General features: G+C 48.9%; 2 protein-coding genes and 1 non-coding gene across 4 annotated transcripts; 2 read left to right on the top strand and 1 right to left on the bottom strand.

The window, feature by feature from the left end:
* Positions 1–37: 37 nt before the first annotated feature.
* On the bottom strand, positions 38–110 carry Trnaa-agc (transfer RNA alanine (anticodon AGC)). Its single transcript has one exon. It is a non-coding gene; the product is annotated as a tRNA-Ala (tRNA).
* Positions 111–1635: 1525 nt separating this feature from the next.
* LOC128730902 (ras-like protein family member 10B) lies at positions 1636–4727 on the top strand. Its single transcript, XM_053823991.1, has 6 exons — positions 1636–1694; positions 2112–2215; positions 2290–2526; positions 2610–2717; positions 2808–2875; positions 2951–4727. Exons 2-6 carry the CDS (start codon positions 2150–2152, stop codon positions 3069–3071), a joined length of 600 nt encoding a protein of 199 aa, XP_053679966.1. The 5' UTR covers positions 1636–1694; positions 2112–2149; the 3' UTR covers positions 3072–4727.
* A 1558-nt stretch (positions 4728–6285) lies between these two features.
* Positions 6286–21351, top strand: LOC128720727 (fructose-bisphosphate aldolase). 2 transcript variants are annotated; one of them, XM_053814420.1, is made up of 6 exons: positions 6286–6330; positions 8911–9079; positions 9178–9421; positions 11832–12022; positions 12115–12543; positions 20580–21351. In XM_053814420.1, the coding sequence occupies exons 2-6, from the start codon at positions 8945–8947 to the stop codon at positions 20670–20672; spliced, it is 1092 nt and encodes a 363-aa protein (XP_053670395.1). In that variant the 5' UTR covers positions 6286–6330; positions 8911–8944; the 3' UTR covers positions 20673–21351. The 2 variants fall into 2 exon arrangements, with proteins under 2 accessions (XP_053670395.1, XP_053670394.1); XM_053814419.1 differs by lacking the exon at positions 20580–21351 and adding an exon at positions 14892–15957.
* Positions 21352–21577: the final 226 nt, after the last annotated feature.

Genomic DNA, 21577 nt, shown 5'->3' with positions numbered 1-21577 from the left:
GCACACACGCACATCCTTCAAAAACAATATTTAATCTTGGAGATGCCGGGTATCGATCCCGGTACCTCTCACATGCTAAGCGAGCGCTCTACCATCTGAGCTACATCCCCGGTACACCTCTGATCCGAGTATCACCCGTTCTGGTTGCCACCCATTCAGTGGCCTACTTTCACTTTCCGAAAAGCCCTATTACGATCTCGAGCCATCATTAGCGCACGTACCGAGAAGCTCGTCGTCGTCGTCGTCGTCATTCAACTTGACCACTCCCCGGCAACGGCTCTGGCAAACTTCGAATAGCTCCACTTCTGACCATCCCCACCGAGAGTGGTGTATTTTTAGACCCCAACCGGCTGCATCAACAGCCGGTCGCCCCAGTATGCCGTCGTGCATAACAAGTACCGGCAAGCCGTTCCAGTCACCGTCCGTCGACCGAACACACTCGCTTGGGCACGTAAACATATTTATGCTCTCGCCAGAAAGGTGGAAGGATTGTAAAGCCACCGGAACCGGTTGGTACGGCAATGCGAAAACATCCATCCATGTGAGAGGGGTCCTCGAAGCGGCGGACTCTATAGCGAACCGATAGCTTTCCGGATTTGTGTTTGGTCAAGCTTTAGCTTTTCGGTCTCCAGTTGCTGGCAAAAGCGGTGAAAACTAATTTCAAGCAGCCCATCGAAGGATGCATTGAGAAATGGGCGCGGTTGCGCTGAAAATGGGTTGCTTTGTTTGGAGTGCGAGTGCGAGCGCTGCACTTGCACTGGGTGAAATCAATTAGAGAATGCGGTTGAGTGGGTGGGATGACGTTATTGATTTGATTTACGATTGCGCTCGTTTAATGCATTCCAGCGCGAAACACAAACGTACGATTGATTGGATGGCTTTCGAGAGCCGGCTCCAGCGAATGAGATACCGATCGATACCGATCATATGTAATGCAAAATAGACGAAGAGGATCCTTATAAGGGTGCGACCGAGTCACTCAGGTGATTGACTCAACCATCCCCAGGCGTGATGGGGAAAGCGGTGGCGTAGCTGTGTCCGTGTTGCCATTAGAAAAATTGTTCCTCGTGTCTCGTGTTTCAAATTTCATTTCTCATATTTTTATGCCATTTCATAGCACACCTGCAAAAAAACAAACCCCCCAGGATGTTGACGATCGACCACACCAATACAACCGTGGCTAGATGCCGGATGGCACACCCAACGCGAGTGAACGGTTTGCTGCTATAATGAAAGGAACTATCAGACGACATCGACGACGACGACGACGTGTTCGCAGTGAAGTAGCGGATTAATTAGAGTAGAAAAGAGCGGTTTCCCGAGTTAACGAGGAGTCCGATTTCCACGAGAGCTCGAGCTCCACAACGCCCTAACTGGACATGATCTCGCTTCACTTCTCAAGCTAACGCCGAACAAGAAGAAACCCCCTGCTGCTGAAATATAAGCCGAATAAAACCATTAAGTGGGCGAGTGAACGTCGAGAAAATTGACCTGCGAAAATCGACGTGCGAAAAAGCTCACAAGCAAGGACGATCGAGACGGCACCGAAGCGATACCAAAGCCGTAGCACCCAGGCACGGCGATCGTTTCCAGCGGCGGCGGAAAAGTGTGCACCCTTAGCCTGCCCAAGCTAGCCGCGAAAATGTGGAACCGCCTCTCACCGACCAGTTCCAACAGACTGTTGCACGATAATGGTACGGATCCTTGCAATAACCCACTCAAACTCAGCCACCATAACCGTAAGTCCTCGGATACGGTCCCACGATCGGTCGAACCGATCAATGTGTGCGTGCAGCCGGCCCGATCCCATCATCACCAACAACACCACAATCACCACCACCACCACCACAACCACCCTACTATCACCAGAAAATCACCTTCCCAGCCTAATAACACCAAACCAGTCTGCGCTACTACTGCTGCCTCTTCTGCTGCTGGTAGAGCCGCGCCTGTCTCTTCTAACTCTTCCATCACCACCATCACCAAGCCCACCATCACCAAACTTAAACCCATCACCACCAATACCACCACGAGCGGCAACGCGACCACTAAGCTTAACAAGATCCTGTCGATCGACATGGAAATTCGAATACAGAATAGGTGTATTTCAGCCTAGCGTATCACTCTGGAAGGTCCGGATCCCCCCTGGATGCAAGGCCCCCTCAAGGTGGCGTTTCTGGGGGCCTCCGGTGTGGGACGCACCAGCATCCTGCAGGTAAGCGAACCCCCTATCCTTGTGGGTCCTTGCCGGTGTCTCAATGTGTGCTTCCATGCGTCACATCTTTGCAGCAATTCTTTAAGCACGATTTTCCGAAGGATCACATCCGCACGGCACGGCGAAGCGTCTATCGGAGCTGTCTGGTGTGTGATGCGTGCATTCGTGAGCTGATGGTGTTGGACGTACCACCGCAGAAGTACTTCCCGATCGATAACCTGGCGGAGTGGAACAATGGTCATCCGCTTGGGTTGCGGACGGTGCATACGTACGTGCTGGTGTATGATATGGGGAATTTGGACACCTTTCAGGTAAGGCACTGATGAGGTTTTCCAATTCTTCACGGAAGATCACTGACTCTCTCTCTCTCTCTCGATCACTGTTCCGGAATTAGTACTGCCGAAATATGCGCGATCAAATTTTGGAGAGCTTCAACCATCGCGATTTCAAGATAATGGTCGTGGGCAACAAAGTGGACATGGTGTCAAACCCTCACACTCAGGTAAACGGGCGGGACGGTTTTAATTATCGTCTTTCACGCTTACTCTCTCGATCTCTCTCTCTCTCTCTCTGACCCTCTGACGATACACAGGAACTAAAGGATATTTCCACCCTCGTCCGGAAGCACTGGCGCTGCGGATACGTCGAGTGTTCGGCAAAGTAAGTTCCTCGATCCAGCTCCAGATCGCGTTGCTTAATGATCTTTTTTCAACAAAAAAAAAATAAATACACCAGGCACAACTACAAAATTGGGGACATCTTTAAGGAGCTGATGGGCTACCCGGTCGGTGGAACCGCACCAAAGCTGGAGTTTTCGCAGGCGATCGGGACGAAAAATCGTTGCACAATACTCTAGTAGTAGCTGAACCGGAGGGATTCCTCCGCAAAGTGATGCTGGCCATTCGTCGAGTTCCACGAGCTCAGAAAATACGCTCATCTTGAAGGTTTTTATTGAGCCTTCGGGTATTCTTCCGAGTCCGTGGTCCTCCGTCGAGAATGTTAGCGTTACGTATCTCATCCAGGATCCAGGATCGTGCCAAAGGATGGAGCGTCTGTAAAACTGTAATTAGCCGTTGGGGAGAGCAGATTGAGCAGAACAAGTAGAATTGAAGCCAGCAACCTCAGTGTCTGTTGAAGAATAGTAGCCAGTAGTGTAGCCACCAGGACCCTGGCTGATCGTGAAATCCCATCCATCGTACCCATCCTGTAGCTCGTAGACGTGTTTTAACCCGCCCCAGCGTCCGTTTTGTACAAAGAACCCCCCCTAATGTACGTGATTTTACGAGAGAGATAGACAATAACAAATACCACACACTATAAATACACACAGACACACACACTGGTCCATCGTCAAAGGACGCCAGGATGTGCAGGAGCTAGGACTAGCATTATTCGTGTGTGTTAAAAGCGCTTGCGTGTCTCCTTACGTGACAACGCATAATTTGTTTGCGTTGACAGCATCGCGCATTGCATCGCTTCTGTGTTGGTGCTTTAGTTGACGCTTTCCGTGTGCATTGGCGAACAAAATGGCCGCCCAGTTGCTAGGCAACCCGCCGCGTTTCCCGCCAGGAGACCACGGTTTTAGTAGGCTGATTTGTTGTAGCGTGAACCGTTTCGAGCGAGCGTTCGAGCGTGTTCTTTGTTGTCGTTCTAGCTAGCGGATGTTAACAAAGGAGAAGAGGAAAAAAAATGATGGCGATGGTAGCAAGAGCACGAAGAGGGCGATCAGCGATCATCTAGCGGGTTGAGAAAGCTTTTCAAGGGAGCGTACCCATTTCGTAACGATTTATTTCTGCTGCATTTTGTCCGCATGCGTGAGGAAAGCTCTCTTTTACGCTCGATGGGTTGAGGTTTCCCTTTTTTTATTTCTTTAAGCACACTCGAATGTGATATGCTAAACAGCGTCAAGGAGCTGGTCATTACGCTTATGATTGATCGAATTTCGTATGGGTGGTACACATGTTTAGTTTATTAATGCGTTCGAATAAAGCGAGCGTATAGCTCTGGAATTAAGGCGTTGGTTTGAGTGGATTGATTTATGTTGGATTTTGCTGCCCAATGTTTGCTTGCCGAAGATCGAGAATGACCAAACGCACCCGGAGTTAAATGGCGCTTTGTGAAATTGCACTTTATGTAGGTGATGTAAGACGCGTAGTAATAATTAGACCACGTTAGGGCGATTAAACGGTGGCGATGGGAAGGACTGAGCCACACCAGTGTTACCAGTTGACGAATCAAGCAATGTTAAATGAAAAATAAACGAATAAAGCGTACGATGGCGTTCGGGAAATGAAGCAAGTGAAGTAAAAGCGGCTTAAGTCGGTTTGTGGAGGTTTTTTAAAGCCTTTTATTTGTGTTTTCAATTACTGACAAAACCAATGATACTTTTTCCTTCGATTGTCACGGGAATTCGCATGACAAAACGATAGAATTGCAATATTGTTGCAGTTAATTATGATTCGAATTAGTTTAAATACCATTCTGCATCGTCTGGCGTTCAAATTACGAAGAAAACAAAAAATAATTTGTCTATGAAGCTTGCAAAAGAGTGCGACTAGTTATTATGTCATGAAAAAATAGAAATTAACTTTCCTACATGTGTTGCCATCGTTTAGATTTTTGTATGAATCTATGAATTATGATTTAAGCTGAAATCTTACTTTAAATTGAATTCCTGCTTAATTTAAGCTCGTGTTAAGGCAACAGTTGCAAAGTTGTTAACAAATTTGCATCAAACATATTGCGATTTATTCATGTAATAGATCTACGCACGATATTGCGGTCACATGAATTCGTAACGGACATGCTCATTTAAAGCAAAAAAATAAAATAATGAGATTCAAAAACTTTCCCGTGCATTTTACGGGCATAGTTGGCAAAATTTTTACGAAAAAGTAACAGGAGAGCATGCGATCTAAGAGGTAAATAATTTCCCAGTTTAATTTTTTGACTAATAGATGGCGTTAAAAACGCTAAAGAGAAAAATGCTTCCACTATTTGTTCATAGATGGCGCTAAAACATCGCATGAAGCGTTTCGCTAGTGAAATGTTTCATGAATTTTAGAAACGCTTGAATTATTTCACGACAAATCCAGCGCCATCTATGAGTCAATTTGCTAAGCATTTTTTCGGTTCGCATGCTCTCCTGTTACTTTTGCGAAAAAGGTATCTTAAAATTGCGTTTAAAACGCTCGACATATTTTTATGCTCTTATATATTTGTTTTTCTCTTTTGAACGCAGTTTTATAGCCAACTTGATGGTTATGTTTTTGACGATTGTATGCTGCTTTTTATCGGTTTGTCTGCAGTTTATCCAATTCTTTATTCTGTAGACGTATTTCGTAATGTATTACGGAAAGTCTTTATGTATTACGCAATATAAATATAATATTACCGTATACTTCACATTTTATGATATAGGTGACGCTACTGTATTCAATTTCTTTTCACGGATTTGCCATTGATAACTATATTTTAGATCTGAAAACTGTGATGAATAACGATTAAATTTTGTTGCATAGTTTCATATTACTATACTATACCCATGATTTACAGAGCTTACACGATGCATTATGGTTTAAAATAATTTAATAAATCTTAAAAAATATGCTTCTTATTAAGAACACTGGCTTATTTTAGACAGTTTTAACGTCAATTTACCGCCCTTCATTTAACCTCCACGACAGGGGCAGACAACTGTTACACAGCCGTAAATTTTATTTTTAAATTAAATAAGTACAACATGTGATCATACAAAGTAGAGATATGTGGTCGCTGCATAAAACAAATCGATATGTTAATGCATTACCATTAGGTTGATAAATTTCTTACATAAATTTCCCATGTTCAGATATCATTTCAATAAGAAAATGATTGTTTTTCCTTGAAATAAGTCGTTAAACTTTAAAACCCATTCAAAACCATTTAATACATTTAACTGTTAAGTGGTTAATAAATTAGCTTCCCAAAACCATGCTAAGCAAAATACGCGCCATGCAGCTTGCAGAGTTGTGCACCCCTGACGAAGCGCATAAAAACACGTCGCACCCGTGAAAATCAAAATAATTTTCACAACAGACCCTGCAAAGTGTGGTGCGTGTTTTCACCGGTTTCCAGTGAGTATTACCTCTCGCCACCCCTTTTTTTTTTGGTCTCCTCCACGCGAACCGGTTCCAAACGGGGTTTAGTGAAATCATTAAGACGTGCAAAACAAACAAAAAGGAAAATAACAGACGAAGCAGCTTCCCCGTGAGTCGTGTTTGTGTATTTTTTTTGTTGCGCTGGCTGCTGGCTGCCCTTCCGGCAAACTTTTCGCGGAATTACACCATTCCGGATGATGCAAATCCGCCCGTGTTCCTTGTGCAACGGATACGTGGAACCTTTTCGACGCAAAACTAAACCTAACCGCAATGGTGGACAATTGCGATTTCCAACCGGCACGCCTGGGATTCCACCCGCAACAATTATGGGGAGCTCGTGGTGGCAAAAGTAAAAAAAAAAACAAAAAGAAAAAGGTTGCACAACACGGTCCGGCACGACATTGAAATAACCTTCACACCGATGGCGGGGTGGAATCTCTCACGCTCTCTTTCACCGTTTGGATGCTCTCGGATTGGATTCCTGAGGCCTTTATTTGGTGGATGGGAGTTGGTCCCAGGGAGTTGGAGCCATTTCCGGACGGTCACCCACGACGAGTGAAAGTGTCATTGCCCTCTGGCACCTTTGAAATGACCTCGACGGAGTGAAGACTTCGTGGTTCTCTTCCATTTTTTTTTTTTGCTCCGGTCATGACACGGGGGCGAGATGATGGCGGCCAGTTTAGCTGGCAGCATTTTAATGAAAAGAAAACCAGTTTCGGTGAGCAGCAGAAACGAGCAGAAAATCATTAGAAAATGGATCCCCTTTTTCGTCCGTTATTCCGCGAGCTTGGTTCAGCGATCAAGCTTCAGCTGCGCATGACTGGCATGCCCGGATGCAGTTCAAGGCGCCGTATCACACCAACACCGGCCAAGTGCACGTGGGCATGTTGCTTGCACTTGCACTCGAACCCCGGTGGTGCCAATGGTGCCAATCGATCGGAATGTGATGGCGTTGATGTGATGTGAGCGGTTGCCAAAATTAGCGGCACTTGCCCGCTTTTACATAGTGTTTGATTGCAATTCCTTTTTTGCAGCACGTGGACTTGAACCCAGAGGGCCAGTGGCTGCAACCGAATTTCGATGGCCATGTTACAAATACGCGGCTGGCGAACTTGATCCTGCCGCTTGAACGAAGATCGCCTTTGCCGCATGACTGTGTGCTGCGTTGTCGTCACCTTTTTGACCTGTGGAATCGCATTTTGAAGGTCATTCGCGTGTCAAGGAAGAGTGGACACACACAGTCGGTTAAGGCATGGCTTCTTCTTCATTTTGGTTTCCCTTTTTTGATGCCGCTTCTTCTACCTTCCGACGATGGTCAACACCGGCTGCTGCTGCTTGCTATTGCGCAGTTTGGTGCCTCAATCGAATGGCAAAACTGATAACTCAATCCTTTTCCTAACGGAAAGCCAACCGTGTCTGTCCGCGTTTGTGGTGATAATAGCCCCACGGTGTGGTTTGGCGAATGTAAGTGCCACATCGTCCTTTCCGCACGTCCGGCCGTCGTGGCCGATAGGCTATCGCTTTCATCTTTGGCTCAAGTTCAAGGACGACTTTCGCTTTTTCAATGTTTACAATTGCTTGTTACGTAAGGCTAACAATAGCCCCACCCGGCCACCTGCATCGTACGATCGTGATTCTTCTGTACGCAAGACGCATGAACGGATTGAGGATCAGAAATAGATACTCAATGTGCTCTCCGTTTAGGACGTAAGTCCACCTTTCGAGATGATATAATCAAACGGAAATTTCTCTGAAATTACAAAAAAAACGGCATTGTTTGCGGCATTTATTGAACGAGGTTTTGAAGCCGTGCAACGTGTTCATAAGGCACGGGAATTATTTTCCTCCATGCGGCGTAGTTGGAAGGGCGTCATTTTTGCCCAAGCCCAAGATTGACCTTTTAGGATTAGGATCGCAACGTGCCAGTCAAGTTCAAACACGCTGCATGATACATGCCGCTGATAACGACCTCGGGATGACCTTTGCGTACCAGATAGTAAACCGGCCAGTGTTTCCAGTGCCCCTCAGCCATTATCATTATCAATTGAATGGGCGTGTAGGGGCTCTTTAGGCGTGTAGCGAAGAGAGAAGGCTCGTCTAGCAAATCGAAAGCCTTGATCACAGCCAAGTGGCGTCGTGTGTGTAGGTTGCCGTTGGCAACAAAATAATAACGATCCCAAATTTCATCATCTTATCATCAAGTGTGTGAAAGCGAGTGGAGTTATCGCGTAAAGCAATGGGCGACAACTGTCCATGGCTTTGTTGATGATTAACGTTTGAACTACTAAACAAACGAACATCAGACTGGCTGTGGTTGAGGCATAATCGGCTGGCAGCAATAAGAATGACGAAATGTTAGTTCGCTTTGATGCAATCGAGATGATGCACCGACGTCATCGTTGCTCATGTTGCGTATAGATGGCGCTGACAGCGCCACCATGAAATGAACCCAAGCGCTGCTGCCATCTAGCGTGAACCATGCGCACTACATCCCGTACACAGTGCATCACGAAATGTGTTCATCTGGTAATGGTTGCTTTTACTTTCTCTCCTTAGAACTTCGACCGCTACCAAACTTACCTCAAGCATCATGACCACCTACTTCAACTACCCGTCGAAGGAGCTGCAGGAGGAGCTTTCCCGCATCGCCAAGCAGATTGTTGCCCCCGGTAAGGGAATTTTGGCCGCCGATGAATCCACCGCCACCTGTGGCAAGCGTTTCTCGGTAAGTAAACTACAAACCCCAGCCGCTGGTAAAGCCGTATTCCGATACCTCACGTACACTTAACGAGCCGTTCGTTTTGTTGTCTTTTGAAACCGTAGGATATCGGAGTTGAGAACAACGAGGACAACCGCCGCCAGTACCGTCAGCTGCTGTTCACCGCCGACGAGCGCCTGCAGGAGCACATCTCCGGTGTGATCCTGTTCCACGAGACCCTGTACCAGAAGGGTGATGATGGCACCTCTCTGGCCAAGCTGCTGGCTAGCAAGGGCATTCTGGCTGGCATCAAGGTCGACAAGGGCGTCGTCGACCTGATGGGCTCGGAAGGCGAATGCACCACCCAGGGTAAGCGCGCCGTGCACGAGGATGCTAATAAGTTAATTTGTCAGTGCCGTAAATAAGCGCCACTTAAAGCGAGCGAGCGCACGATGAAGAAGTGTACCCATTTTCACTTTGTAGTGATTATAAGTACAGCGCCATGGGCGAAGGAAACGAGGTCGGAGTTAATTATCGCATCCTTTGCGTTGCGCTACGAGCGCACTAGAAGGTGCTGACCCTTGTCGCTTGTACAGGGCTGACCCTGCCGTACCGGACAACCTGCCCCTAACGAACCGGTGCTGTTGGAGGTTGTCGTCTGAAGGATCCCACTTCTCTCCGTATGTGTGTGCGCAGTCGTATTTAATTAAGATGAATGGACGGCAGTTGGCAAGGAAGTTGTTTACCGTCGTGGCCAACCCGCGACCCCCACTCCCACCATTACAGTGCAGTTGGAAAACGCGCTGAGAGAGGGGAAACAAAACATCCGCCGAGCGAGCAAATAAGACAACATTTCCGCTCGTTTCCGCTGGGCTACTTTCCAGGCGAGTGCAACTCGCGTGGGCTTTACCCGGAAGCGCCAGCAAAAGGGAGGGTTTTTCCGCTTGCACCTCGTGCTCCTTGCGAACAACGAGCGTAACGAGGAAAAGCGGCGTTTTTCCGACCCGCTGATCAGCGTGAGGAGGGGGCAGTAGTGCGTTGGCCGAAGACCTCCCGGAGAGGAGTGGGCAGACGGAAATTGTCCCTATTTAGGTCATAGCCGTAACAATGTGCATCGTGCGCTGCGTTTGCTTGGAAAAACGAGCTCCAAGAGCACGGGAACACGAGAAATATCATCTTGTTCGACAAATCGAGTCAACGCAGAAAAGTGGGTTAATTAAAGAGAAATTTCCACCAGCAGCGCGCTGAAGGATGCGAAAAATTGCGTCTCTCAGCGCTGTGCGATGAACGCTGATCGGTGACATTTTGAAGAAATGATGCCTAGCGTTTCACGCCCGACCGGAGTGCGACTGTTTGCGCCGGAAAAGGGGGAAAACTTGTGTTCGGGGGGAAACTTTATGCTTTACTTCGTAACAACCCCAGTGCCCGGTGGCAACAACCAGTCAGTGGGTGGAGTCGTTCTGATACAGCAATACCAGTGTGCTGTGTGCTTATGACATTAAATCCACTTTCTTCCTCTCTGGGCGAGTGTCCTAGTTGTGGAAAAAAATTGTAATTGCGCTGCTGTGGACGAGGGATTAAAATCGCCCGAAGTGAAGGCTCTTTGGGCAAGTTATTTGCCACTCCATCGCCAACGGTGGAGCAGTGGCGTTGATAAGTATTTGGCCAAATTTCAATTAAAAAGGATCGTGAATTTGAAGCAAACATACACCCACCTACCGTTAGTCGCAGTGTGGCAGCTGTTGCCCGGGCTTATGTTTAGCTTTTACTTCGTTCGTTCTTTGCTTTCCCGGAGCCGGGACCGCAAGAAGAAACCGAACGGCGCGATATCCGTCTTCCATCGCTGGCGGGTAGGTTTATTGCATTCGAGCTGCTCGCTCGTGGTGCTATTCCTGCTGCACAAACAATTAATCCCGTCGGATGAGACTTACACAGCGGCGCGTAACTGGGTCAATGCAACACTTATGGTACTTCCTTTTGCTTCCTTTGTGGAACGCGTCCCGTACCGACGGTTCCGACCGGGATAGCAACGCCAGTCGCGAGTGGGGGAGAGATTTTTATTACAATGAAATCGTACCACTCCAGACCGAAGCTCGTTTGCTCGTAATGGTATTTTTCATTTCATTCCATCCCATCCATCCGTCGGTACCGAGGGGAGGAAAACGCCACTGAAAATCATCGTTTATTTTCGAGAAATCAAACTCACCGCGCCTCTGCCGGGATTTTCCCGCCAACGGCCGTGTGTATCGTAGCGCTGGTGTGGCTTTTAGGATACACTTTCCAGCAGCCGGTGTGACAGTTCCTTTCGGGCTTGAGTGAAAAACTCGAGCACAAATCCTCGGCCGGGTGTGCACCACAGAGACACACGCTGTCCGTTGTGCTTTGAACCACCCGTCGTGAGCGGGTACTTCGTCGGTGTTGGTTGCAGTGTGGTTGTTTGCAAATGCCGTCGTCGTGGATTGTGGGATTGTCCGCGCTCAATTCGCAACAGCGCAAGAAAGCGCACCAAATCGGATTACTGTGGAGTGGAGCGAAAGGCAATTGCATTTCACTATTGTTCACTTTTCAACAACAACAACAAAAAAGGTACACATCACAGCTGATTTCTTGTTTAGCAGATTATGCCACTCACCGTCCACCGCAGGGTAGAAGTAGTCGAAGGTCGAAGGACCCGAGTGGGGAAAACAAATTGAATTTTTATCTTTCCATTCCGCCAGTAACAGCGTGGCTTCAACTCTAACACTAATCATCAACGGTTTTGTTCCGGTTTCTGTTACAGGTCTGGACGATCTCGCTGCTCGTTGCGCGCAGTACAAGAAGGATGGTTGCGACTTCGCCAAGTGGCGTTGTGTGCTGAAGATCGGCAAGAACACCCCGAGCTACCAGGCCATCTTGGAGAACGCCAACGTGCTGGCTCGCTACGCATCCATCTGCCAGTCGCAGCGTATCGTCCCGATTGTTGAGCCGGAGGTAAGTCGCCAGCGTGCTCCACGTGGGCGCCATCTATCGTTTGTTAGCTGTACTGTTTGCTAACCTCTAACTTATCTTCGCTTTTCCTGCAGATCCTCCCCGACGGTGATCACGATCTGGACCGTTGCCAGAAGGTCACGGAGACCGTGCTGGCTGCCGTGTACAAGGCCCTGAACGACCATCACGTCTACCTGGAGGGTACGCTGCTGAAGCCAAACATGGTCACCGCCGGTCAGAGCTGCGCCAAGAAACCGACGGCGCAGGAGATCGCTCTGGCTACCGTGACGGCGCTTCGTCGCACTGTGCCGTCGGCCGTGCCCGGTGTCACCTTCCTGTCCGGTGGTCAGTCCGAGGAGGAAGCCTCCGTTAACCTGAGCGCCATCAACCAGGTGCCGCTGCTGAGACCGTGGGCTCTGACCTTCTCGTACGGTCGTGCCCTGCAGGCCTCGGTGCTGCGCGCCTGGGGTGGCAAGAAGGAGAACGTCAAGGCCGCTCAGGAGGAGCTCATCAAGCGCGCCAAGGTATGTTGGCAACCCTTTTTACTCTTTTACAACGATGTCGAATGGCGGGAAAATGTGATCGAAATGCATCAAACAGGCCATGGCCATTTATGTTGGGGGTGGTGGGTTCTATCAATGTGTCCCCGTTTCCGTTCCTTTTTAATCGTGCTAATCGTGTAACATTCCAGGGTGCCATTCCTCAACCCAAGAATCCTTATCCAAACACACGCAAACACTTTAATATCGCCAGCTATTACGGCCTTTCGCTTGTAAATTATGACACCGTGTTTGTCCGTTCGATCGATGATCGATAGTGTTGGCCAATGGCGAGAATTAATTACTCTCTGGTGATAGTGGGTCGCATGCTGGTTGATGTGATGGGGTGCCTTTCGCTAACAGTCTACCTAGTCTACCTAGTCTACCAGTAACAGGACGCGCTGCAATCAATCAAATGGACCTTTGCATAATGCTTGTTTGTTTGTTGGTTTGTTCGTTTGTTAGTATGCTCTCACAACTCGCCCCAATGAGGATATCGATAGAATCGCTTTCCCTGTGTCAAAATCGATGAGATGTATTTTTGTAGCCACACCGGCTTCGTAGTGGCGTTATCCGGTCCTTTTCGTTCGTCATTTATTTACGCCGCTCGTTTGTTGGCATGGCGCGTTAGCCACGAGGATGGTTGATGTCATACGACGCCCCGTGTCGCTGGCGTGTCTGGGATTCGCAGACGCCACTATCGATTTCCTTTCGCCGACGGGGCAACCGAGAAACCCTCGAACGGGCGAACTATGCGAAGGTTGGATCCTTTCACCCTTCGCAGCGATTAGGTTCCCCGAGGGGAGCGCGTACCGTCGTAATTTATCCGTCATTACTTTTTATTCGCTGGAGGTTTCCTCTTTTTCCGGCGAGTGAAATGAGTAGTTCTGTGCAAATGTGCAGTTTTTTCTGCTTTTTCTTTCGTCTCTCTCGAGAATGCAACGTTGTATTTACCATCCGGCAGTGGCGTCGCTTCCGTGCGACCCCGAGAAGACAGCAATCCTCATAAAGAATATTTTAATCCTTCTTCTTTGCTGCTGGAATGTTTCACTGGCATCAGCTCGTTGAAAACCGACCACACGATCGCGGTGCGTAGGTGAAAGAATTAATCGCCGAGCAATCTACGCTAGACGACGCCCGTGCGAGACTTTCTAACTGGTCGCCCGTAATGGGCCCACTTAATTCATCCTTTATTTCCTCTAAATTACCCCCAATAACGAGCTGCTCAATGCCACCGTCCCCGGACGCCGATTCGCTGCCTATTCACCAAACCGGATCCAGCTGCAAGCACCGAACCGGTAGTGGTGACTTCATCGCAACCCTGCGATGCATTTTGTAACAAACGGCCGGTCAAGCCTTGCAGCATTTTACACACACCTGCGAGCGTCGGTAAGCTCGTGCGGGGTCCAGTTTGCCCTTGAACTTCCGGCACGCGAGTGATCAAGTTCAACAGCCCTTCCCAAAAGTCAGTGTCAATCGTGCGACCTGCCGGTTTGCCGGCTCGCCAAAGAAAGCTAGGGCAACTTTCAATTCCAAACCCACCGTGAGTGACATAATGTGGCGTGGCCGGTGAGACAATGGTCAGCCTCGTGGCGGAGGTGGACTCTCTGTGGCACACTGATGTCATGCTGCGGCCATGCTCGCCATCACACCACAAGTTCAATGGCACACGAAAGACTGCGCTGTGGCGGTGGCTGATCTTAATAGTGCCGTCACGACGAATTGCGCCATTGTTTGGTGGCGTGGGGCTCATGTTACCGTATGCGGTCTTTGGTTGCAGTCATCGGGTTAATCGCGACCAGAGCACCTACGATATGGCCTTCCTAATGCGACCTTCGTCGTTGGTGCGGATGCCATATGATACCATGGGCTCATAACGCTCTTAAGCGCACTGTTGGCCAGCTCATGGTGCTGAAGACTCATCAATTCATCTGTTGGGGGCGTACAGTGGGGTCTTTGAAACCAAAATGAGGAGGCGAACCAATGTGAGCCATTTGGCACATTTTATCCCCGGGGGAACCAACTCTGGGGAGACAGCGTGAGAGCAATCAGTTGATCGTTTTGTTTCCTGGATAGAATCTTGTTTGTAAGCTTGTGATGTTGTGCATGCATTTTTGTTTGCTGTTTTTCTCCATCTTCTATTTATGTGCCTCGTGTGTTTGATTCCTTGCTCTATGCTAATACCTCGTGTGATAAACCTAACAGCAACCATCCGTGTACTAATCCATTCTGCAAACACTCGTAACATTCACACAACCAATGACAATCACAATCCCACATCTTGCACACTGTTACCGTAAAACGAATGCACAACAATTCGCAACACATTCCAGGCGAACGGATTGGCTTGCCAGGCAAAGTATGTCCCCGGTTCGATTCCCTCGTACGCCGCAAACGCTAGCTTGTTCGTGAAGTCCCACGCCTACTAGGAGGATGGTGGCTGCGTTCGCCTGCTGACGACCCTGGCGTCCTCTGGGCCTTCGCAATGTACTGGCCGGCCCGGAAGCAGATGCAGGTCCCCGCCATGAGAGCACGCCCGTTCTCCCATCGAAAGGACCTTCCTTTTGCCAGGACGATAGCAGTGGAGCGCAAACTCCAGCAGCAGCAGCGCAACCTCAGGATAAGCTAGCTTATTACGATCCACATTTCACGAAGGAGAGAGAACGAGGGACTTCGATATAAGACACAACCGCAGGACACGTTTTTGTCTCTAGATAGATCGCGTACTTCCAATCGTACTTCCCATTTTACAGCATGTTGCGAAAAACACGAAACAAACAGACACGCACACGCGCACAACTGTTATATGTATTTAGAGCCATTTTCTTTTGTTTTAACTCACCTCAGATGGGTTTTTTTATTACGATTCTCGTTTCGTCGTTATATTAATAGAGTTGTTTTTTTAATTCGTTCCTCGTACATAGTATATAACCAGCGTTTTGTTCCTAATCTCTGCGTCAATTAACTCCCGTACCACTTACTCAGTATGTGCAATGTTTTTTTTTCTTGATCAGAAGCGCAGTTGGGTTGGGTGAAATTGAATCGATTACACTAAGAAGTGGGTCGGTTTGTAAGTGCCTTGCTATCCTCCCAACCCAACTGGGCGCGCTCACGCCCCAAAACCCGACGGCGACGTGGTGCTGTGTGTGACGATTGGCAAGAGAATCATAAATTGGTCACAATAACAAAAAAAACGAGAGAATTCGAACACAAACAAAAACAGAAAAAAAAATCCAACGATCCACCCGGATCACACAGCAGGGTGTAGACCGCCGAAGGAGCGCCACGAATGTCGGGGTTAGCGTGTAGCAAGGATGAAAGTAAAAGTGTACGAGCAATAAATTCGTTTGCCGATGGATGCCCAAAATTATTTGCTTGCGTTGCATGTACTTTTTTTTATTCTTTCCATTGCTGCTTTTTTAAATGCTGCTTTTTTCATTTCGTTCTGTTTAGCATGTAAGTGGAATGTACTTTAATCTCTAGCTCTAAGACTGGCTTTCCATCCTGCGAGAGGTTCACAAATCCGCGGTTGCTAATGGCAACGGCCGCTAGTAATTCAGGCGTGTTGTGCTGCCAAAATGTACATATGCTTGTTGCGATCGATCGTAGATCCCCCACTTGAGGATGATTTGTTATTGCTGCGGTCAATTTGCTAATCGCCTCCCCATCAGACAGTGCGCGTCTAATTGCTGTCGTAAATTGATCGGCATCAGCTCGGAACGGCCATTATGAGATATGCAGGAAAATGAAAGTGCCTCCGCATCCCCGACGGAAAAGCCGTCGTGTCAGCGTGACGAGGACACCAGCAGTGGGGCAGTTTAGAACGGCTGTCGAATTGCCCACGGGAGAAATGTTTACACTCCAGGGGTGCGCTCGTCGAACGAAACCGATCGAAATTGGCGCTCATCTAATGCAATCGGAGCCTTATCCACACACACATGCACTCTCCATCCGAAAACAGGCACCATTAATTTGCTCCACCCTTAAAACGTTTGATGAGTCCCTCGTTACGTGTACCGGTGATAAGATGCGTCCTCGAAGTCACCCAACATTCCGAGCTGCCAGGCAAACGTGTTCGTGCCTTCTAACACTCGTGATAAGTCATGGCGGCTCGTCATCGTGATGATAATGGTGATGAGATGATGGTGAAAAATGCTTTCAAAATCTGCCATAACTGTCAGATAAAGCGAAGAAAGGGATGTTTGCCGACGGAACCACTGCAAAGGACACAGTCTGGCACCACGGTGTGTTGACTTTAAAAGCAAGCTAATTTTGCACGCGCGCTTTTCTCCGAAGGACTCCGGACAAGGTTCTCGGCTGGTTGGTGGCTCGAAATAGCTCCCAACAGCTGTGCGGCCATCCTCCGAGGAATTGTTTGCAAAAGCTTACGTGTGGCCAAAGCTACAGCAAAACAGTCATCTCATTAATCATTGCGGATGCTTTATGTTCTAGGTGGTCGTGGTGTGGTCGGGTAGTTTTGGGTTAGGCAAAGACATTCGTCGTCCTTTTGGCTTAGCCCCCGGGGGCTCAGAGGATACGCGAGGCAAACGTACCCAACACAACCCAAACTAATTAAACCGCATCGTTTATTCCGACGCTTGCTAGCGGTGTGGTTAGACATGTAGATAGCTCCCACACTCCTGCTCGTGCTTCGACTTTTCCTGGGACGGCTTTGGAAGCCACAGCGGAAACACCCGGTTACATCCTCGTGCGAGAGTGAGTGAGGGACCGTTTTTAGCCCCCACGAGAGGAGCACTAAATATTATATTTATTTCAAAAATGCATGATACACGGGAGCAGCATCTCGCCATGAGGACGCCCAAGCTGGCTCAAGTTCAAGGCTGGTGGAATAATTAAAAGTGGCTCGCTGTTGCGGTTTGCTGACTTCGCCCTGGCGACGGTGGTAAGGAAAATGCGAAACTTTCCAAAACGGCGCGTTTGGTTGAATTTTGGCCAGAATACACTCGGGCTCATCCGTACCAGTGGGTGTAGCAACAAGGAACAAACCACCCGGTGCGGCCAGCCGTACCTTTGCTGTGGGTTGCTTGGATGGGCTAGAAAGGCGTAAACAATGGGGTCGTTAGCTTCGTCCTCTCGTCTGCATGGCCAGATCGCTCCCTACGGGGGCGGTTCCTGTATTGATTGATACCACCGTGTGTCGCCGGGACGACGACGGTGTGTGTGTGTGTGTATGTGTGCTTTATTAGCAGTAATTAAGCAATAAAGCGAATCGACCGATCGATCACCGGTGGGTGGATACTTTTCCGTTGCGAGAAAATTCCGAGAAATCAGCCACCGGGGGGGGATTAATTTATTCGCCGCCGCATGTGGTGTTGTTTTCGAAAACATCGCTCGTACGCCGGTTAGCAGAAGTAATGAAAAGCATTACGTTCGGTTGTGGCAGCGATGGGATTTTTGCTTCTTCTCGACAAACGCCACTGTCCAGTCAAATATTAATGTCGTGATCGGTGCGTTTGGTCCGATGAATTGGTCAATAAACTCACCCAGAAGAGCAATTACTTGCGCTATGTATCGAAAGGGTGATTCGAGATGTTGGGGAAACTGAGTGCTAATGCTTGCCAAGGTCTCGCCAGACAATGCGTTATTTTTATGCAAATCATTCCGGTGGCGGATTTATTTGTGCACTCAAAAATTGTGACTATCTGTGACGCAAGTGCGCAATGCAAACATGCCGTGCTGAAGGTTCTGAGAGTCGCTATCGCGTACACGTGAATTACTCCAGCGTACGCTCCCGTTGCTTCCAGAGCATTGATTTCCGATGCCCCAGGTGGTGGTGGGGCTTCTTCGAAGTTAATTAAAATGAATCTGATCGCATCGCGCCTTTGCGAGTATAATTGAATACAAATTGAACATCGATTTTGTCGCCACCACTTGCACAGAGCTCTCGCCTCCATCTCGCTGGAACTGCTGTCTTCGGAAGCAGCCTCCAGTAGCGGTTTAAATCGACCCACACCGATGCCGATGAAAGCGGTGACTCTTTGTTTGACGATCGATCGATCGACGCCATATTGTGCAGGATAATGATGAGTTGCAACCTCGTTTAAAATGGCCACTAATGGAGAACCGCTGTGGCGATTGAAGCAATACGCAAATCGATGGCGTTCGTCAGGAACTTTCAGTTTCCAGACGGCTACCAGCCGGCTTTTACGATGAATGCCGCTGATCTGCTTGCTTCGTGGGCGGAGGTGACATCTGAATATTCATTAACGCCATCTTCACCCACTGTCGTCAGTAACGCCTATCCTCTCGACCGAACGACTGTTGGTCATGGACGGTCATGGGCGCGAGAAGAACTCTTTCCAGGGTCAAACGGGAGCCAGGTCGACAGAGAGCAAGGCCAGTAAGCCAACCTGGAGACCCGAAGGAAGAAGCATGATGGCGTACGAATTGAGCCGGGAATTAATTTAGCGCCACCCATGCGTAAAAGTGAAGATAAATCTGCTACCGTCCCCAGTTCGGAACAAAGAACGGATGGAAAATGATGAAAATGTGCATGAAAATGCCATTGTCTCGGGCGCGAGCACGCGCTTATCGGCAACAATGAAATTAGACACGCTCGGCAGGGTCCACTCGACGGTGTGCCTGTCGAGTAGGATAATGTAGATAAAGTGGTGCACTTTAACTCAATTACGCCTATCACGCGAATTATCGGCCAACGACCAACGTGGGAGGGTCGTCCTTTTGTAACGGCTTGCTCCCTTCGGTTCGGTTCGTCGAAATCGAATTTCGATTAAGTACGCTTTCAAATTGGCCGTTGGGCTCAGCAAACTGGTGAGCCCTCCAAAATGGAGGTCCTAATCGTTGGCGTTCGCTCTGCTAACGGGTGCTCGAGCTCGATATGCAAACTAGCCCGACTGCCGGACTGCAATGCCGCTCGAAAACAGATTAGCGGCGTCGAAAATCAGTAGCCTCCGGAACCTCGACGGAGCGGGACAGGAACGTATCAAATTACGTGACAGATTTATCGCCTGCCAGCGTCATCTGTTTGCGTGTAATGGGCTGCTTGATCGGATTATCGGTCACCTTATCGGGAACCAACCGGCTACCAGACCAGCGATCGAAATTTCGGTTTCAGCCTTCGGGTCGTCTTCCTTTTAGAGGATGCTGATACGATGTCTCTTGTCAACGGTTGTGGTGACCATTTCCGCCTCGTGGTATCATCTAACGCTGTGGCTGTTGACTGTCGATGACTCACACGACGCGACTCGATTAGATTAGCTGACTGTAATCGGGTGTTCTAACCCAAGCAAACATGCTCGCTCAGCTCGTTCCGCCCAACCGGAAGCGCTTGGGACGTGTTGTTGAATATTATCGCGCTGGTGAGGCATTCTAGGGCGCGTTCTGGGCCCACCACGGGGGCAGAGAAACTGGTGCAATGTGAACCTTGTACAACCCGCGCCGGGCTCCGAGCAATGGAGGCCAAGGCAGCCAAGGTAGCACTGGTCCATGGCAATAAATTGCATAACGAACAACCACACCACGCTGGTGCCACCTTCCGGGAGACCGAAGTCAATCCCCCACGCCAATGGAATGAATGAAAATCCCACGAGATCTGAGACCGAGACGTATACGGCCACGCCACCTGTCCGGGGTGATCTCCAAAAACCCAGCGGACACGACAGGCACCCCCATTAAAGGGACTGGCCGTAAATTCGGTGGCCGATGGGTTGTTGTAAAAATGATGCATTTAGCACGTTCCTCACTGGCACCCGGCAATTAACAGTTCATTGGCACTTCACTCACGATCATGCACAGCCGGAATGGTGTTTACTCATCCGGAAATGTTGTTTGGGTTTTCCCGTCAATGAAAGATCACGTCTCCGCGCTGGATGGTGTTTCCCGCGAGAGGGCGCTCGTGTGTGTGTATCTAATGCATTTTCACAAAATGGCCCCCAAACGCCTGGAGTGCATTTCGATTCCGTCTTCTCAGAACAAACCACATTTTTAACCTCTGTTCGCTAACGTTCTTTTTCGCTGCTTCTTTTACGTTCCCTTTACAGGCCAACAGCGATGCCGCCCTCGGCAAGTACGGTGGTGGTGTCACGGGTGCTGCCGGTGCTGGCAGCCTGTTCGTCGCCAACCACGCCTACTAAGTGCGTACGTGTGCCCTCAAGCTGCACTTCTCGTCTGCATCTAGATGAAGCCTCCTTCGATCTCCAGTTCGATCCACAACCCATCCACAATTGCACGCATGACACCCGGTGGCCTAGCGACACCTCGTGCGATCGCCCTTTTTTGGTGCGACTGTGTGGCGTGAAATTGCAGCTGGGTGTTCGTGCTCCACACCCCCATCTCCACCCACCGGCTTTCCACTGTTTCCTTTCGCTTCATCGTGTTTACTTCTCCGCCTAAGAACTGAGAAACAGCTAGTGACGGTGCGACGGCGGCGGCGTATGTGTGAAGGTAGACGTTGGTGCAACCAACAGCATAATCGTTCCATGTGTTGCCGCAAAAGGGCCCGGCCGTTGCAGTGTGTCGTGAGTGCGTGCGTTTGTGTTGGTGTGTGTATGTGTGCACCTATGGCATCGGCACATGCTGCAACGCGCAACAAATGCACACATCTGTCAGCTGATCGTGGCTGCGTTTTATAATTTATAGTCCCTAGTTTAAAATGTAACGCTGGAATGCTTCATGTAGGCGAATGGTTTGACACCGCATGCATCCAGCGGCAAATACACAATACAATACCACATACTATGGCATATGCCGTGCTACGGACAACGTTAAAAATTATCTATTAATGTTACAATAAAGTGTAAACCAACAACAACAACATAACGTGAGACTTTCAATGCGTACTGGGTCGTCTCGTCATCCGAAATGGGCGCAGAAAGGAGATCCCTATGGGGCGCATATAAGCCCCTGGTTGTGGCTGAACATCGGGGGTGAAAATGAAATAAATGTAAAGTAAGTGTAATTCGATATGGAGGAGAATGGGTAAGTGAGAGCATGTGGATAACGATATGGAGCGGATAGAAAGGGAGTAAGATGAAAATTT

This window comes from Anopheles nili, chromosome 2 (assembly GCF_943737925.1).
Source record: "Anopheles nili chromosome 2, idAnoNiliSN_F5_01, whole genome shotgun sequence".
Lineage (NCBI taxonomy): Eukaryota > Metazoa > Arthropoda > Insecta > Diptera > Culicidae > Anopheles > Anopheles nili.
The sequence above is the reverse complement of the archived record's forward strand: the minus strand, read 5'-3'. Positions and strand labels throughout refer to the sequence as shown.

Bases quoted from the DNA above. Each gene is read 5' to 3' on its own strand.
- LOC128720727 (XM_053814419.1), top strand. From the start codon at position 8,945: ATGACCACCTACTTCAACTACCCGTCGAAGGAGCTGCAGGAGGAGCTT. The intron at 9,080-9,177 runs GTAAGTAAACTA...TTGAAACCGTAG, and splicing joins CCTGTGGCAAGCGTTTCTCG to GATATCGGAGTTGAGAACAA. The intron at 9,422-11,831 runs GTAAGCGCGCCG...TTTCTGTTACAG, and splicing joins AGGCGAATGCACCACCCAGG to GTCTGGACGATCTCGCTGCT.
- LOC128730902 (XM_053823991.1), top strand. From the start codon at position 2,150: ATGCAAGGCCCCCTCAAGGTGGCGTTTCTGGGGGCCTCCGGTGTGGGA. The intron at 2,216-2,289 runs GTAAGCGAACCC...ACATCTTTGCAG, and splicing joins GACGCACCAGCATCCTGCAG to CAATTCTTTAAGCACGATTT. The intron at 2,876-2,950 runs GTAAGTTCCTCG...TAAATACACCAG, and splicing joins TACGTCGAGTGTTCGGCAAA to GCACAACTACAAAATTGGGG.